The sequence below is a fragment of the Mobula hypostoma genome, chromosome 16 (genome assembly GCF_963921235.1).
Source record: "Mobula hypostoma chromosome 16, sMobHyp1.1, whole genome shotgun sequence".
NCBI lineage: Eukaryota > Metazoa > Chordata > Chondrichthyes > Myliobatiformes > Myliobatidae > Mobula > Mobula hypostoma.
This window is the reverse complement of record NC_086112.1, coordinates 60541989-60561776: the sequence shown is the minus strand read 5'-3', so window position 1 is coordinate 60561776 and position 19788 is coordinate 60541989. Positions and strand designations below refer to the sequence as shown.

General features: G+C 40.0%; 1 protein-coding gene across 2 annotated transcripts in view; it reads right to left on the bottom strand.

Annotated features, from left to right (window-relative positions):
• elavl2 (ELAV like neuron-specific RNA binding protein 2) overlaps positions 1 to 19788 on the bottom strand; it is a 92460-nt gene that overhangs the window by 17944 nt on the left and 54728 nt on the right. For both annotated transcript variants that reach the window (XM_063069214.1, XM_063069215.1), the window contains one exon: positions 5664 to 5817. In XM_063069214.1, the coding sequence (XP_062925284.1) occupies positions 5664 to 5817 (154 nt within the window). The remainder of the gene's footprint in view (positions 1 to 5663; positions 5818 to 19788) is intronic.

Sequence of the window (19788 nt, the reverse complement as noted above, 5' to 3'; positions counted from 1 at the left end):
TCCTGAGGAGACTGAGGTCCTTTAACATCTGCCGGACAATGCTGAGGATGTTCTACGAGTCTGTGGTGGCCAGTGCTATCATGTTTGCTGTTGTGTGCTGGGGCAGCAGGCTGAGGGTAGCAGACACCAACAGAATCAACAAGCTCATTCGTAAGGCCAGTGATGCTGTGGGGATGGAACTGGACTCTCTCACGGTGGTGTCTGAAAAGAGGATGCTGTCTAAGTTGCATGCTATCTTGGATAATGTCTCCCATCCACCACATAATGTACTGGTTGGGCACAAGAGTACATTCAGCCAGAGACTCTTTCCACCGAGATGCAACACTGAGCGTCATAAGAAATCATTCCTGCCTGTGGCCATCAAACTTTACAACTCCTCCCTTGGAGGGTCAGACACCCTGAGCCAATAGGCTGGTCCCGGACTTATTTACTGGTATAATTTACATATTACTATTTAACTATTTATGTTTCTATTACTATTTATTATTTATGGTGCAACTGTAACAAAAAACAATTTCTCCCGGGATCAATAAAGTATGACTATGACTATGACAGAGAGTGAATCAAAGCTGAGTAATGAAGAACGTTAGAGTGAGTACACCCATGGGAAGACAAAATTGCTGAAAAGATTGTGGGGCCCTGCCAGTAGATCAGCTAGGTCAAATCGAGCGGAACAGGTGGATAATTAACAGCGATTTGTCCCATTCTGACACAGACTTTGTCATAGAATTTAATATAAAATTAGAAAGGCTCAAACTTGTATGGCAGTCTCCCAAATTTCTATATATATTTATAATATATATAGTAGAAATTAAATTCAGATTGGATTATCATTTTTGTGGAGCATCTCAGTGTACGGGGGCAATTGGCAGCTGTTCACTGTAAATTGTCTACCTCACTCTGACCTGTCTAGGACCTCCAACATTGCTTCATCAAGGAGCATTTAAACCAAAGCAACTGCACTTCTTTCCAGGCACAGCTTTCCGGACTGCACAGAATTCTCCGACTTCAGGTTACTCATTTCCTTTGCAAGTCTAAAAATATGCAGATCCTGGGAAACAGAATATGCTGGAAACTCCTTCTGCAACTACATAACTCAACTTTCTCATCAGCAGACCCTGAATTAGTAACATCACCTGGCTGAGCATTAACAAAAGGTGCATCTCGAGGTTGTGTGTGCGCTCAGTGTCTACTTTCTATACACACAACTGTGTAGCTAATCACACCTCCAAAGCCAAATATAAATTCACCAATGACTCCACTGATGCTGGACAAAAATCACAGGTAGTGATGAGTCAGCACACAGGAACAAGACTGGACACCTGGTTGAGTGGGCGGCACCAACCACCTTTTGCTTGACATCACTAAAACTAAAATTTTTGACTTCAGGGAGGAGGGCAGCAAACATGCACTTGACATTGGGGGGCGGGGGTGGAAATACCGTAGAGTCAGCTTTTAATTTCACAATATTAACATTTTGGATGACCTGTCTCAGACACAGCACATAAATGGAATCATAAGGAAGGCACCCCTGTGTCTTTACTTGTTAAGAGCTCCAGGGTTGGCTTGTCACCAAATAGGAAAAACTTTTATAGATCTACTGCCGAAAGTATCCTGGCTGGTTGCAACATACAAATGTGCAGAAATACAGGGAGTAATAGACTCAGCCCAATACATCATGGACACATCTCCCCCCACCAATGGCTGTAATATGAGGCACCTTTTTGGAAAGGCAACATCTACTATCTGGGCCATGCCATCCTGCAGCTACCACCAGGAAGGAATCCCACTTGAACCATGTAGTTCTTGAACCAACCAGCACAACCCTAATCACTATAACACTATGATCACTGATCAGTATGCACTAATATGAACTTATTTGTGGATTACTTAATTCTAACAGTGTTATTTCCTTTTTTAAAAAAGGTATAATTTGCTTTGATTTGTTTTTCTTAAGAATGCTGCTTATATAATACTGCGTGCCTGTGGTGCTGCTGCAAAGAGTTTCTCAGTGCACAGACCCTTACGTATGCAAATGAAAATGGTGGGCCACAGGACTCACATGTGTAATATACGATCGATTTCAACCCTGCTCCAATGTCTTACCTTGCCATCCCAAATTTGTGGTTTGACCTGTGGCCTATGGTCTCAAATTATACATGGAAAAATGAATGCTGTTATGAGGACTCAGTCACAAAATCTCTAAGTTGACCTTCAACGGCAGAGCAGCACATCCAAGGCTCCAGATTTCTCTCTCAAGAATGGCGTGTAGATCAAGGAACAGGGAGTCAAGGCTAACACCTACCCATCTAAGAACAAGATAATTGTAAACAAGTAGATTTACCAACTGAAAAGTCTAGTGACTGATCAGCTGAGTATCCAACGACTGAGATGCATTTCCTGTGAATTGCTTGATCCACAAGATTCCCAAGTTCCTTTTAATACAAATCCATTTTTGATTTAGTTACTTATATCAATTTCAAACTCTGCATTTTAAAAAAAGTGTTATCAAATAATCCATACAGCTCTATTTCTTATTCATTGTGAAAACTGTAACACACTTTTATGCCTAACACCTTATTAACAGTGGCCAAGAACCTTCACTGCGCCTTCCATCATTTTCCCAGTTCAAACATTTGCTATCTACAGTCACACTCAAATGAGCAGTTCTTAATAAAGAACAATTTTATTTTTATTTGGAGATCAAGTGCGAACAGGCCCTTCCAGCCCAATGAACCACACTGCCCCATAACCCACCTATTGAGCTCTAGCCTAATCACAGGACAACTTACAATGATCAATTACTGTACTATCCAATATGCCTTTGGATTGTGGAGGGAAACCAGATCACCTGGAGGACTTCTGCATGCACAAGGGAACAACATACAAAATTTCTTAGAGGATATCGGAACTGAACTCCGACGTCCCTAGAAGTAATAGCATCACACCAACCACTGCACTACCATGGCACCCCCATGAGTTACCGATAACCACCTTTGCAATTAGCATCCATTTTAATTTAAAATATATTAACATGAAGCAGGCTTCTCAAATGTTAAAAGATTAATTACAGTTTAAGCATATGCTGATTAAATTAAATGACATAGTACATTAGTTGCATTATTTCATTAGCATTAGATTTGTTGATCATCATCTTGATTTCTCTCTTGTTTGGAGCACAGATCATCATTCCACATTTCCCAAGTACGTATTACCTATCTTGCATAATTTATCACCACATGAAAGAGATCATTTATACCAAAAAGTGAAGCATTATGGTTTAGGCATCCATTCCATTATCCAACATATTAGAAAGGACACTTGTTGTACTATAATTCAGAATCCACAAAGCTAATGCATCAATTTTTGTCTCCAATTAATCCTGTTACTGAACTTCCTCTGAAGATAACAATTCCAAAAATCCCAAGAAAACTTTACATGTTATTAAAGACAATTTCCCAAAACATTATGTGGGGGTGGGGGGTGGGGGGTGGTAAAATAATCTTCCCAGATTATTAACATTGCAATTGGCATTTAGAGGTCCAGAGAACAAAAGACAAAGGGACAACCTGAAGTTTCAGACGGCTGGGGCCTTTGAGGATAATTGAAAAGGTGGCAGCAAAGGTCATTAAAGCAATCCAAGTAGAATATTTCCTGCAAAATAATGTGACATAAGATGCTGCAATGTTTCATTAGGTTGTCTCCACAAGTAGGAAAATTCATTAGAGCTCTTGTGAAGTAGGTCAAAAACTTAAACATTACTGAAGCTGTGCTCATCTTCTGTTTCAGAAGAGAAAATGCAGTTAGTTAGTAGATTCAATCCATTACCGAACTATTTAGAAATTCCAAAGGTTTAGCATCTCCCTCAATAGCCGATGTTTCCCACACTCTCCCAAGACTTCTTTCCCCAAGTCCTTGTATTCCCCAAACCCTAGAGTCAATGAAAAAGTCAAAATACTGTGTAACTCTAAAAACTTAAGTGTATCAAAATTATCAGAATATCCAAAGTCTGCATGCCAGCCTTACATTGAAGCATATCACCTGCCGAAATCATTGCAAAGACTTACTATATATTCTGCTTCAGAGTTTTTAAAATTCCTCATATCCTAACAATAAACTTTTCTTTTTAAAAACAGGAAAATGTTGCAGCCTTTGAGATTTTGAGAGTACAATGCAATGCGAAGTTGCCTTTATGAAAACCCACATCAATGCCAACAATGAATTTTTAAAATATTTTATCCAACATATTATTCACATAGCATACCAACTCTGTTACAAATTTTAATCTCAGTATCATTGGACAATTATTTATACAGCAACTGAAAGCCAAAACCACCTTTCATTACTAAATTTCAGACTCAAGTATTATATCATGTCACTCAACTTCCCTGCTAATCCCTCACAAAGACCCAAGTAGCAACTTTAAACACTTTAAAATCTGAACAAAATTTATGAGCACCTAAGAGTCACACCAGAGTAACAAGATTTGGCAAACATTTAAGGTGCATTTCTAATAGAAAAATCATAGAAGCGTGCCATTGATAAATAAAGTCACAGATCTAACAAATGAAAAACAAAACCTTCAGCATAGATGTTTGAACTCAAATATTAACCCAATACACCAATTTATCATCATGTCTGCATGCCAGGTCAACAGATTGCTTCTTGAAATATTTTTTTGCTGCAACTTTATGTAGAAATTCATTGGAACATCTGGTCTTTTTGCATAAAAATTAATAAACAATGAACAAACTCAAGAATCAGTGTTTAAAAAAAGTTAGTTTCTTTCCAAAACAGTGTTACTCAAGAATAGGGCAAATATAGTTGCTATTATGCAAGTCCCTGGAAATAGAAACCATACTTGCACACTAATTCATGACCACAAGTAAACAACTTTTTTAGGGTGGGAGGTATGGATTGAACAGAAAGAATTGTTCTATATTAGGAGAATTTGGTTTCAAAATTAACTGCTCATGTCACATCAGTAATAAAAAGAGAATCCAACTGGTATAAATATATTCAATGACTAATTGAATCCACACAACGTCCATGTACGACAGGATTAACATACCAGATTTTAACAAAAACAATCTATAGTTCAAACCATTTCCTGCAGATTTAGAAGACTTGTACCCCTAAAATTCTGCTATACAATATTTCCTTCTATCTGCATTGCAGGGTGTAAAATAGTCTGCTGATTTGTATCCATGTTCTGAAGAGTCCACATACAGTTACCTATCTGCCCTGTCCAGATTTCTACAACAAATAGTTCTGTTTTCAAGGTAGCATAAAGCGGTTTAAATGCTAAATCCAAACATTGATGTTTGCTTTACATTCCTGCTAAATTTAAAAGAAACACATTAGCAACACAATAAGGATTAGAACTCCATCCTCTACAGCAGGTTTGAAATAAAGATTATTACTTCACCATGCGTGAAAGCATAGTTCAAGCCTGCACCTCTAGGGTGGGAAATAACTGAAGTCAGTGAGAGCTTTTAAATCTATTTCTGTCCATGCATATTTATGAACAATTCCAGCAGAAAATTACATTTTCTGGCCCACATCTCTCAACCTTTGACAAGTTCTAGAAGCAAGTTAACAGGAATAGAAGAATTTCACAACCTTGCAGGTTTATAACTGTACTGAAATAGGTGCACACTTACCAGTAACCTGGTCCACAAGAATCCTTGAGGTAATTATACGTCCATATTGAGTGAAAAGCTGCTCCAGCTCTTTTTGAGACATGGTTTTTGGGAGCCCACTGACATATAAATTTGCATCTCTGATGGAAGCAGAACTGGGACGGGCATAAGAAACCTGAAAAAAAATTATTTTTAAATTTTCATGAACCAAGCAATGTTTCAGCAAGTCTCAACATGCATGATTTTTCACAAAGGAAGAAAATAGAATGCTAGAAATGCAGTGCGGTCAGTATCTTAGGGTAACCCATGTTGCTTTTGTGTTAAAGAATAAAATTAGCTTTTGAAATGCTGGTCCAACCAATTTTTTTCCCAGTTTTTTTGACTAAGGTTTCGCAGCTGGTAACCACATTAAAAGAATAACATTAAGTTCTATAAACTGAAGTATTATTTGTTAGTCATGAAAAAGACAGCAGGAACCCCGTATGTCTAGAATCCATCGGCACTAGATCTACTGTAAAAACAAAAATAAAATCAACCAACTTAACTGAGCAAGAGGTAAAAATCATGCAAATGATAAGTACTATTTTAAAATGGATTAATATATAAAAAAGTGCATTTTCTTTATTTCAATGCCAAACCAATATTTTAGGTAATGAAAATTGCATCTTGTGAAGCCATACATTTATAAATACACACATAAATTCATTGGGCCATGATAATGCTCCAAGCTGCGGAATTTGATCTGCAGTTTTTCTAGCAATGCGCACTGATCACCAGATACAAAGGAGGCTGAAATTTATGCAGCAAGGAATAGATAAGGGTCAACACCCACTACAGCAATATAAACAGAATGCTGGAAATGCTCAAGTCAGGCAGCATTTGCTGAAAGGAGAAAAATGTTAAAACCTCTTCCATTCTGAAAGATTACTGACATAAATTGTTAAGTTGCTCCCTATGGATCTGCTCTATCAGATTCTCCATTCTCCTGCCCTTTACCTCTTTCACTAATCAACTTTCCAGCTCTTTACTTCACCCCTCCCCTGGCTTCACCCATCACCTGCGACCTTGAAATTCTCCTCCCCTCCTCCCAGCTTCTTACTGGCTTCTTTCTTTCCAGTCCTGATGAAGGTTCTCAGCCCAAAACATCGATTATTTACTCTTTTCCATTGATTCAGCCTGGCCTGCTGAGTTCCTCCAGCAGCGTGTGTATGTTGCTTTGGATTTCCAGCATCTGCAGATGTTCTTGTGTTTGTGTCCTTATGGAGGTTGCCTGGTCTCTGCTTCTTACTTACAGCATTCAATTTGATTTCTGATTTAATTCTGGGCATTGAAAAGCAAAGCAAACTTTTGTAGCGAGAATTCAACGCTACACAATAAAGTCTCAATAGCTGAGCAGAGGTCAGGGTCAGGGCAGGAGAAATTAATGAAGCCATTCTACCACTTTAACACAGCAACTTAACACCACATACAAGTTGTGAATGCAGAGCTGGGAGAACTGGTTCACAAATTTGGTTTGCTGAATGGGATCAATGGATACGGAAGGTAACAATTTACAGTGTGCTGATCAAGAATAAACTGAAGATCCCTGCTTTTATAAAATGTGACAGCATAGAGCAATCAATAGTTGGTGGATGCTTGAGGGTGTTAATGCTCGTGCCTTGACAATGTTAGAAATTGCAAATTGAAAGAGATGCCTGCTACACATCTGTATCAAGATGTTTGCTAAACAGTGGCACCAGGAATATGGGACACACAGGTGTTACAAACCATCAAATACCTTAAACCAGGAACAAGTGTTCTTAAATTAATTTAAATAATGTAATTAATTCACTTAGTTAAGAGGTTAAATAGAGATTAGGGAGTAGGTGATGTGCAATAACTGCAGAATACCATCTTAAGGAACTACACCTGCAATACGAGCCTTCGAGTGGAGGAATTTTGGCGGAGTTATTGAGCTCAAGTCAAACATTGTGGTGCATCAGGGAGGGGAGACATCCCTTTTGTCAATAATCTTTATGGGTTTTGATGCCTGCCTGACGCCAGGTTAAGGAAATTCAGTCAGCGCTGGGAGGAGAGAGAAGAGGCAGGAGAGGACCGGAAAAAGATAAAATTATTAAGGCTCATCGAGGAAACAGACCAAGGTGCTGCAGAAGGGGCATGAATAAATAAGTTGAAAACAAAATAGGTCAGGAAATTAGATTTAAAACGTGGCAGTGGTTAAGGAATAGCAAATATTTACATTTCAAAAATTCTTTGATAAACATAATGCAACAGGAACTGCTCCAATAATGGTCAAATAACGTTAGCCTGCAAAAGAAGCGAGTATTAGACTTATAAAAATAAGTGACTGGCAAAGAAAACAAAAACAAGCCACCAACAACCTGAGATCTGACAAATATGCAAAGATCGGAAAATTTAAAAATTGCTTCCTTAGAGGCTGAAGCAAGAAAAATTGGGAACAAAACAGCTAGGCAGCTCAGAATACCTATCATAGTACAAGACAATTAAAAAATGACAAGTTTAGCAACGTTGAGGTAACGAGCAGAGGAGAAATCCCAAATGGTCACTGACCCAAAATACATTTTCACATATACTGTGCAAATTTTAGATTTTAAACATCTGAAATACTTCAAATCAGTTACTGGATTCAGTCAAAAAATTCCTGAACTTGATTAACTACCTTGTCTCTTAAATTCCAGGGTACAAGTTGTCAAAAGCACATCAGTGAGGGAGGGAGGGTGGAAGGGAGGAAGGGAAACTAAGCATATTAATAAGACTATCTTGTCTAAAAACAATTTTCAATCAAGGAGCAACACATACAGAACACTGGAGAAACTCGGGTCATGCAGCATATATGTTGGAGTAAACAAGTCAACGTTTCAGTTGAAGACCCTTCTTCAGGACTGGGGGGGGGGAAAGAGGGAGGAAGATGCCAGAATAAAAGGGTGGGGGGGAGGGAGGAGAAAATAAAAGAGGGGAAGGAGGCAAGGAAGCTAGCTAGAAGGTGATAGGTGAAGCCAGGTAAGTGGGAGAAGTCAAGAGCTAGAGAAGAAAGAATCTAATAGAGGAGAGCAGACCATAGGAGAAAGAGGAGAAAAGGGGGACACAGGGGAAGTAACAGGCAGGTAAGAGGAAGTGAAAGGTCAGAGTTGGGAATTTAGAAAAGGGGGAGGGGGCAGGGAGAAGGGAGAAATCTGTTCATCCTTTGGGGTGGGAGGGGGGAGAAAAAAAAATCAATATTCACATCATCAGGTTGGAGGCTACTGACGCAGAATACAAGGTAATGCTCCACCACCCTAAGTGTGGTCTCATCATGGCACAAGATGGATCAGGAATGGGAATTGAATTAAAATGTTTGGCCACCAGGAAGTACCACTTGTTGCAGTTTGTGCTCAATCTCTGAAGGTCATCCAGAATCTTTTCAACAGAAAGAAACAATAAAATTGTCATTGTTCAGTCCAATTAAACAAGAGGAGAAACACGTGTGTGTCATGTGCAAAAAGTATGAATGTGTAAAACAGTAGAATGATTAAAATGGTTTTAACCATAAACAATGATAGCTGAACCCCAAACAGCAAACAAATGACAAATATTGAAAGAACTACAAAATAGGCCAATAAGCATTTCTATATTTAATAATTGGAAGCTAGCACCAAAAGCCTACATATCCAAAATAGCCTTTGCTTCCTCCCAATATCTCACTGGAATATTAGTGAGATTTCAGGGATTAAAGGCAGCAAAGCGAATGTAGTTACTCACCAAGGCTACTCTGACATCACCTCCCACACATACTGCCTCTGCCAGTGGCAAGGGTAGGTACTTACAAACACCACCACTTGCCCATTCCACTCCAAATCATTCACTATTCAGATCCAGCAATAAAATTCTTGGTCCAAGCTCAACCAACAGCGCCTGGTTTCACAAGGAATGCAAAGCAATAGCACTCCTCCATCTTAGAAAGCAATAAGTCTAACCTTGATAGCAATGCTCAGATCTTGAAAAATATCTAGCAGGAAACAAGCCTACCTCAACAATGCCAAATCTGAAAATGTCTACTATATCCAATTTCAGATTTTGAGTAACATGGATGAGTCAAAATAAAGAATGCTACCCCTCTGAATCTCCCCGAAAAATAAGTCATCTCATTGTTTATGCTTGTTCCTTGTAAATCTGAATTTCCCCTATAGACAAAGCATCTCAGCTTTGAATTGCCAATTTAATTTCTATAACATTCTTAAATCTTTGGTATTTGTACTGAAGAGATAAAAATCTGTAAAGATGGCGAGAGCATACAATGCAATCACAGTCCACATCTTCCAGATAGCACGCAAAAATAGCATTTTTTGTACTACTTTTAAGTCTTTTTTTAAATCTTAAATGTGCTTCTGGGACTGTTAGAGCCTGCGAGTTACAGCTTAGAGATCGTTTGAGTGATCCAGCGCTTGGCTGGCTCCAAGAAGATTCCAGGAAGTGTGTACTTGGACGGCTTTGATGCTAAGAAACTTCTAGATGAGGCGCTAGCGGATGTTTGACTGCTTCGCCGTTTAAAGCCTTGAGGAAGATTAAGACATCAAGGTAAATGCAGAAGGCAAGCGACAATTTCAGCACCAACTGCCTGCCTTTTGTTTGCTGCCAGAGGAACCTGTGAGTGCCTATCGCCGTGGCAGGTGGGAAGGCTTCTCTGCCTTGTGTAGCGTCCCTCACTTTTGATGAATGTTGGTGATAGTGAAGGATAGTATCAGAATGAGGTTTAGTATCATTTGTTAACTTAGCAGCATCAGTTCAATGCAATACATACTATAGAAAAAACAAATTAATCACAGTTTATGTATATTGAATAGATTAAAAATCGTGCAAAAGCAGAAATATATATTTACAAAGTGAGCTAGTGTTCATGAGTTCAGTGTCCATTTAGGAATTGGATGGCAGAGGGGAAGAAGCTGTTCCTGAATTGCTGAGTGTGTGCCTTCAGGATTCTGTACCTCCTACCTGATGGTAACAGTGAGAAAAGGGCATGCCCTGGGTGCCGGAGGTCTTTAATAATGGACACTGCCTTTCTGAGATACCGTTCCTTGAAGACATCCTGGGTACTTTGTAGGCTAGTACCCAAGATGGAGCTCACTAAATTTACAAGCTTCTTTCGGTTCTGTGCAGTAGCTCTGACCGCCCCCCCGCCCCCCCCCCACAATACCAGATAGTGATGTAGTGCGCCAGAATGCTCCTCACGGTTCTATATGAGCTGCGCTACAGCATTTATGGACTGTGGACTTTTTCAGACTTATGGCCATAATATATACATACATACTTATTTATTTATTTATTAAAAATCGACTTGTTCCTTTTCTGTTTTATTGTGCAAGGGAGACTGCTTGGGGGTTGATGTCCTGTTAGTTTTTTTTGCAGGGGAGGGGTTGTTTCGCACAGGTCGATGTTCCTGTTCCCTTTTGTGTGGGGGGTGGGTAAGTTGATGATCAGAACACCTTTTTTTGGTACAGGGGAAGGGGGGTGGTTGATGTTTCTCTTTGAATGACTTTCATGTTCTTCCTTTGTTTTGTGACTATCTGGAAAATACAAATTTCAGAGTTGCTTATGCTTTGACAACAAATGAACCTTTAGGAATATTACTTCTTGGCCAAATGTCCATAAAAGATGTGGCCCCTATCTCTAGATGGTCCACATTACTTTTGAAGATAGATGTGCATGGTTAAGTAAAACATCCCTATAACTATTAGCTGTCCAAACCACCTTGGGAGGGTTAAATTTCACTGAGAGTTCATTCTAACCTCCAGGGTGCTTGGCAAGTGTTGGTTGTTCGAGGAACTCAGGCTCAAAGTTAATGACCTGGAAACTGATTTTTTAAAACTGTTTCAGAAGGTAGTCACACCCATCTGATTGACTACTTCAAATTTGGTCTGTGGCCAGGGACAGGAGGGGATGACCGCGAGGTAGGTAGAGGGATTCAGATGGTAGGGCTGGAAGAGACTCAGCCCTGGAACTTGCCCGAGTCAGGGCATCAAAGGATATGGCGAGAAGGCAGGTGTATGAGGTTGAATGCGATCCAGGATCAGCCATGATGAAATGGCGGAGCAGGCTCAATGGGCTAAATGACCTGATTTTGCTATGTTCTCTGGTCTAAGTCTGAGATTGCTGCTCCTTGTGAGGATGAGAGTAGGGGCTAGGAGGATGAACAACCAAACTATACCACCATGGTTCAGAGAGCCATTCAAGAGGGGGAAGAGAAGAGAAATGTATTTGTAATTGGGCATGGCATAGTCAGGGGAACAGACAATTCTTTTTTACAAGGATCAGTCATCACAAAGTTTTTGTTGTCTGCTTAGTGTCTGCACTTGAGATATCTCATCTGAACTGGAGGAATATGGAGTTGGAGGAGAAAGATCCAGCTGCCATGGTCCATGTAGGTATGACACAAGAATGAAGAAATAGGTTCGCTTGAGGGAATTCAAGCAGCCAGAGACTAAATTAAAGTGCAGAACAAAAAAGATAATCTCAGGATTGTGACCTGAGCCACACGCAAATTAGCCCGGGGTACAAGATGAGGGGTAAATAGGAGGTGAGTTTGAACTTCTGGGACATTGGCACCAGTGCTGGGGAAGGAGGGAGATATTTCAATGGGATGGGCTCCACTGAATCATGCTGAGACCAGGGTACAACTAAATCGCACAACTACGACTGTGGATGGGGCTTTAAACTAAATAGTAGGGAGGTACAGTAGGATCACTAGTTTGTAAAAAGATAAAGTAAAGGGGACTTCAAAGATATTACTGAAGTCTCCAGAATAAAGCACAAGACAAAAAGATATAGAAAGGGATAAGAATTTTACTTCAGGCAACATGGAGACAATTGACAAGAAAGGCAGTGAATACAGGACTGAAAGTGTTATATTTGAAAGCAGGCAGAATACAAAATAAGGTAGATAACCTTGCAATGCAGTTAGAACTTGGCAGATATTACATTGTGGGCATTACCGAGTCTTGGGTGAAGGAAGATCACAGCTGGGAGCTTAACATCCAAGGATACATATTGTGTCGAAGACAGGCAGCCGGGCAGAGTGGGTGGTGTGGCTCTGTTGGTAAAAAATGAAATCAAATCCATATAAAGTAACGCAAGATCAAAAGATGTAGAATCCTTGTGGGCAGTGTTAAGAAACTTCAGGGGCAAAAAGACTGATGGGTGTTAGATGCAGGCCTCTGAATTAGAAGCCAGGATGTGGGATACAAATTACAACAGGAAATAGAAAGTACATGTGAAAACAGCAATATCAGTATGGTCAAGAGGGATTTCAAAATACAAGGAGATATTAAGTCTGACATATTGGTATTGCAGTTGAGTAAAGGTAACTGCAGAGGTGTGAGAGAGAAGTTGGCCAAAACTGATTGCAAGGGAACACTAGCAGGGACAACAGAACAGAAATGGCTGGGGTTTCTGGGAGCAATTAAGATCCAGGATCAGTTCTTCTCAAAGAAGCAACATTCCAAAAGGGAGGATGAGGCAATTTTAGCAGACAAGTTAGAGAGAGCATAAAAACAAAAGGGAGGCCATACAATGTAGCAAAACTTAGTGGGAAGCTAAATGATTAGGAAGGTTTAAAAAAAAGCAAGCAACTGATAAAGCATTAAGATGAAATATAAAGGTAATTGAGCTAATAACATTAAAAAAGTCTTTTCTAGATATATAACGAGTTGAGGAGGCAAGAGTGGATATCAAATCACTAGAAAATGATGCAGGAGAGGTAGTATTAGGGAAACAAGGAAATAATGGACAAACTGAGTGTGTATTTTGTAGTGTTCACCGTGGAAGACATCAACAATATGCCAGAAATTCTAGTGTCGGGGGCAGAAGTGAATGCAGTTGCTACTAAGGTGGTGTGTGGGAAGCTGAAAGGTCTGAAGGTAGGTAAGTCACCTGGACAGATCAACTACACAACAGAGTTCTGAAAGTAGCTGAAGAGACTCTGGAGGCATTAGTAGTGATGATAGATTCTGGAATGGTCAAAGTAAATTTATCTAAATACATATAAGTAACCATACACAACCTTGAGATTCATTTTCCTGTGAGCATATTCTACAGAATAACCACAATAGAATCAATGAAACAACGCATCAACTTGTACATTCAATCAGCATGCAAAAGACAATTCTGCAAATACCAAAAGAAACAATAGCAAAAATAAATATGCAATAAATAGAGAACACGGGATGAGGAGCTCTTGAAAGTGAGTCCATTGGTAGTGGGAATATTTCAATGATGAGTTAAATAAAGGAGTGAAGTTATCCCCTTTGGTTTAAAAGCCTGAGTGGCATGAGCCCTGAGGCTCCTGTACCTCCTTCCTGATGGCAGCAGTGAGAAGAAAGATTGTGCTGGGTGATATGGGGGGGGGGGTTCCCTGATGATTGATGCTGCATTGGTGCCCTTGAATGGAATTTGAAGTTGCTGACCCTCTCCACCTCTGATCCTCCGATGAGGACTGGATCATGGACCTCCAGTTTCCTCCTCCTGATGTCAATAATTAGCTCCTTGGTCTTGCCGTCCTGAGTAAGAGGTTGTTGTTATGGCACCACTCAGCTAGATTTTGAATCTCCCTCCTATATGCTGTTTCATCACCACCTTTGATTCGGCTTCTGTTGTCAGCAAACTTGAAAATGGCATTGCAGCTGTGTTTAGCCACAGTCATTGAGTGTAAAGCAAGTACAGTGTGGGATAAGCACACAGCCTTGTGGTGCACCTATGCTGTGTTGATGGAGATCATGGCGATGTTGCCAATTGAACAGACTAGGGTCTGCAAGTGAGGAAACAGAGGATCCAATTGCACAAGGAGGTATTGAGGCCATGGTCTTCGAATTTATTGAATAGTTTTGAGGGGTTAATAAAGAGCACTCTAATGTATGCGTCTTTGCTGTCCAGATTTTCTATGCTTGAATGAAGAGCCAATAAGACAGCATCTGCTGTGGACCTGTTGCTCCAGTAGGCAAATTGGAGTCAATCCAAGTCACTTTTCAGGCAGGAGTTGGTAGGTTTCATCGTCAACCACTCAAGACAATACATCACTGCGGATGCAAGTGCTACTGGACAAGGCAGGTTACACATCCTTCTTGGGCACTGGTACTTCAGACTGCTGAAGTGAGAGATTAAAGACCTCAGTGAATGGTCTCAGAAGACTGGGAAATTACAAATGTAACTCCTTCTGAGAAAGGAGGCGAAAGACAGGAAGTTATAGGCCAGATAGCCCGACTTTAATGGTTGAAAAGATGTTAAGCGTCCATTATTAATGATGAGGCTTCTGGGTACCTGGAGGAACATGATAAAACAGGACAAAGTCAGCATGGTTTCCCGAAGGGGAAATCTAGTCTGACAAATTTGTCGGAATTCTTTAAGGAAATACAAAGCATTGTTAATAGGTGTTGTTTACTTGGAGTTTCAGAACGGCTTTGACAAAACGTTGCATACAAGGCTGCTAAAGAAAAGCCTATGCTATTACAGGAAAAGTACTAGCATGAACAAAAGTTAGCTTGCTCGCAGAAGGCAAAGAATGAGAATGAAGGAGGACTTTTCTAGCTGGCTGCTGTTGACTAAGGATGCTCCGCATGGGACAGTGTTGGGTCCACTATTTTCACATTAATGATCCAAGATGATGGAATTAATGGCTTTGTGACCAGGTTTGCGGATGATGCAAAGATAGGTGGAAGGGCAGGCAGTTTTGAGGACACAAGGAGTCTACAGAAGGACTTGGAGAGATTAGGAGAATGAGCAAGGAAGTGGCAGATGGAATATAGAATAGGGAAGTGCATGGTCATGCACTTTGGGAGAAGGAATAAAGACATGGATTATTTTCTAAATAGGGAGAAGATACAAAACTCAGGTGCAAAGGGACTTGGTGAGTCCTTGCGCAGGATTTCCTGAAGGTCAACTCGCAGGTTGAGCTGGTGCAAGGAAAGCAAATCCAATGTCGGCTTTTATTTTCAGAAGACTAGAATGCAAAAGGATGCAATAGAGGCTTTATAAGGTATTGGTCAGACCTCACTTGGGAGTATTGAGAGCAGTTTTGGGCAACTTATTGAAGAAAGGACGTGCTGACATCAGACAGGGTTCAGAGGAGGTTCATGAGAATGATTCTGGGAATGCAAAGCTTATTAAAGGAGGATTGTGCTGGGCAGCCTGCAAGTATTGCCATCCTCTGGTGAACATAGCATACCCACAACTCACTAATCCTAAATGTTAGGGCTTTGAAATATGCTAGGAAGCCAGACAATGTAGAGGAAACCATGCAGTTATGGGGAGAACATAAACTCCTTGCAGACAGTGGTGGAAATTGAATGCTCATCAAATAGCTGGCACTGTAATAGTGTTACACTAACTGCACTATCCTCATGCCACCTCTAAAATCTTTTTTTCATTAGTCAGACCACATTTGGAGTATTGTGAGCAGTTCTGGGCTCAATTTGTAGGAAAAGGTGTGATGGCCAGAGAAGAATTCTCCCAGGATAAAAGGATTCATGTACGAGTAATTTCTGATGGTTTTAGGTTTGTACTTGCTGGACTTTAAACGACAAGTAGAAGCGGATCTCAGTGAAACCTCTCACGTACTGAAAGCCTCAATAAAGTAGACGTGGAGAGGATGTTTCCATTAGTAGGAGATTCTAGGACTAGAGGGGGCACATCCTCAGAATAGAAGGACATTCCTATAGAACAGAGATGAGGAACTTCTTTACCCAGAGGGTGGTGGCTCTGCAAAATTTGTTGCCACAAATGGCTGTGGAGACTAAGTCACTGGGTGTATCTACAGCAGAAGTCGAGAGGTTCTTGATTAGCAAGGCAAAGTCCAAAATTCAAATTTATCAAAGTATATCCATGTCACCATATACGACCCTGAGATTCATTTTCTTGCAAACACAGCAAACAAAAACACTACATAGAATCAATGAAAGACTGCACTCAACAGTTTGGACAAACAACTGACTTCCAAAAAAAAAAAATAACAAATAATAAATAAGCAGTAAATTTAAAGAACATGAGATGAAGAGTCCACAGGTTATGGGAACAGTTCAGTAATGGGGTGAGTGAAGCTGAATGAAGTTATCTTCTCTGGTTCAAGAGCCTAATGGCTGAATGGTAGTAACTGTTCCTGAACCTGGTGGTGTGGGTCTTGAGGCTCCTGTATCTTCTTTCTGATGGCAGCAGTAAAACCAGATCGTGAAAGTCCTTTACCATGGATGCTGCTTTACTGTGACAGCACTCCATGTAGATGTACTCAATGGTGGGGAGGGCTTTACTTGAGATAGGCTGGGCCGTATCCAGTACTTTTTATAGGCTTTCCATACAAGGGCATTGGTGTTTCTATACCAGGCAGTGATGCAACCAGTCAATATACTCAAAGTTCTTGACCCCCTCCACTTCTGATCCCCCTGATGAGTGGCAGCTCATGAACCTCTAGTTTCCTCCTCCTGAAGTCAATAATCATCTCCTCAGTCTTGCTGACATTGAGTTTGTTGTGGCACCACTAAGCCAAATTTTCAGTCTCCCTCTTATATGGTGATTTGTCACCACCTTTCATTGGGCCAACAGTGGTGTATTCAGCAAACTTAAACATGTCATTTTAGCTGTGCTTAGTCACACAGGCCTAAGTGTAAAGCAAGTAGAGCAGGGGGATAAGCACACAGCTTCATGGTGCACCTGTGCTGATGGAAGATTGTGGAAATGTTGCCAATTCAAACTGAGTGGGGTCTGCAAGTGAAGAATTGAGGATCCAGTTGCACAAGGAGGTACTGAGGCATAGGTCTTGAAGCTTATTATTTTTGATGAGATTATATTGAATGGCAAGCTGTAGTCGATGAAGAGCATCTCGGTATATGCATCACTGCCGTTCAGATGTCCTAGAAGACTGGAGAATAGGGTTAAGAGAGAAAATAAATCAGCCATGATCAAATATCAGCAAATTTGACGGGCTGAGTGGCCTACTTCTGCTATGTCTTATGGTCTCAGTCTGCCTAACCTATCAAGCTGCCTTATTTCATAAAATGGAAACCTTTGCTTCTACAAAAAAACACAATACATGCTTCCTTAAAGATATTATGTTGTACAGTTCTGCAGTTATAGGCATCAAGACTTGCTTCTTGCATTCAATGCTCTTTCCCTTGGAGGTACACATTTCTTTTGGTTTCTCAAATACTTCATTTTATATTTTGTGTAACAGCATACCCAACTCTGTCTGGAAACAATTAACAATCTCAAAAGTAAAATCATACATTTCTATTGTTTCAAAGAAGCCAATTAATTTTCCTGTCATTTAAACAGTCACTCATCCTTTACTTATCCTTAATCTCGTATTTATCTCTTCACCGATTAAAATAACATTAACCTATTTACGTGCAACATAGTGTTTGTAAAAGATCCACCCCATTTAATTGGGATAAACAAAGAACAGGCACTCAAACAGGTATCTCACACAAGATAAAAACAGAACTTACAGTTCAATGAAAGTAGGTGGACTTATAATTACCTAGCAAACACTGATACGACCAAAGCCAATTAGCCAGAAGCATTAGTTCAAGTGCATTAAATTCCAGTACAAGGAGACTATCTGATAGCTTATGACTTTGACCAGTTTATTAAAGTGCCCAAAGTGTAGAACGAGGCCCACAATAGGAAAATTTGTGGACTGATAATGGCCAGATGTCAGTTAGAAATTTTTGAAACTACACATCAAGTATTTTGAAAAGAATCAAACTTGTATAATTAGATACATACCTCACTTCTGAAAACAAAGGTTAGTGGCTGGATCAAGTCATTGGACCATTTCCCTATGATTTAGGGAGGTGGAGTTTTAAAATTCACACATTTAAACACATTTCTGCCCATGTGAAATTCATGACACTTTAACAAAACGTTTGACAAGTGAACCTTCACCTGTAGGAGGTATCACTGCCACACTCTCCATATTCTAATAGCAGATTCAATTTATTTGACTAACTCCCAACAGAACTACAAAACTTTTAATGTTATGTATGCCAAGTTTAAAATATACCTAGAAAAGGTATTCAGCCCCCACAACTACTTCCACATTTTACTGTCTCATTTTCTAAATTTAAAATATATTAAAGCAGGACTTTTTGAGTGAATCTACAATACGTTGTGCATCAGGTCAAATCAAAAGCGAAATTCCAAGACATGTCAACAATTTAGTAAAAATTAAAAAAATTGAGGCTGAAAAATTACTACACTAACTTTCCTCAGGTAAAATATTGTATATTACCTTAACAGCTCACCCAAGTTGTTGATGTAGATCAATGAATTCATAAGAATACCCTTCTATCTGTAAGGTCCAACTATAGGTAGATTTTCAACAGAACAAACCAAAATGAAGACAAAAAAGCATTCAAGACAAGTCAAGGAAATGTTATAATAAAGAAGCACGAATCTTGGTAAAGGGTACAAGACCATCTCAAAGGCACTGAACCGATCTCGGAGCTCAGTGGAGTCCATTGTGAAAACGTTGAAAAAAATATGAAACTGTAGCCAAACTGCCTAGGTCAGACCACCCCTCTAAACTTAATCATTGAAGAATGGCACTTGTAAGAGAGATTACTGTGACATCAACAGTCAATCTGAGTGATGTGCAGATGTCAGTAGCTGCAACTGGAGATGCTCATGGCTCCACCAATCCCAAGACCTTGAACAAAGAGGGTATTTATGAAAGAGTGGCAAGGTAAAAGCCCTAGCTTCTATAAAAAAAAGCAAATGTCTGCCCATAAAGACTATGTAAAGTGTCTCTTAGACCAATGGTCCCCAACCTCCGGGCTGCAGACCAATTATCGGGCCATGAAGCATGCAGGGGTGCAGTGGCAGCCAGAATGCACCCAGCACATCTGTAAGAAAAAAGCCGAAATAAACAAGCTAATTAATTCGGTGCCGCCTGGCACGTAAATGGTGGCAGGTGGCACCTAATTAATTATCTTGTTTATTTCAGCTTTTTTTCTTAAAAATGTGCTGGGTGCATTCCGACTACCACTGCACTTCTGCATGCTTTGCGGCCCAGAGGTTGGGGACCACTGTCTTAGACGATACTATAAAGATGTGGAAGGCCTGTGGTCAAATGAGACCAAAGTAGAACATTTTGGTCTCAACACCAAGT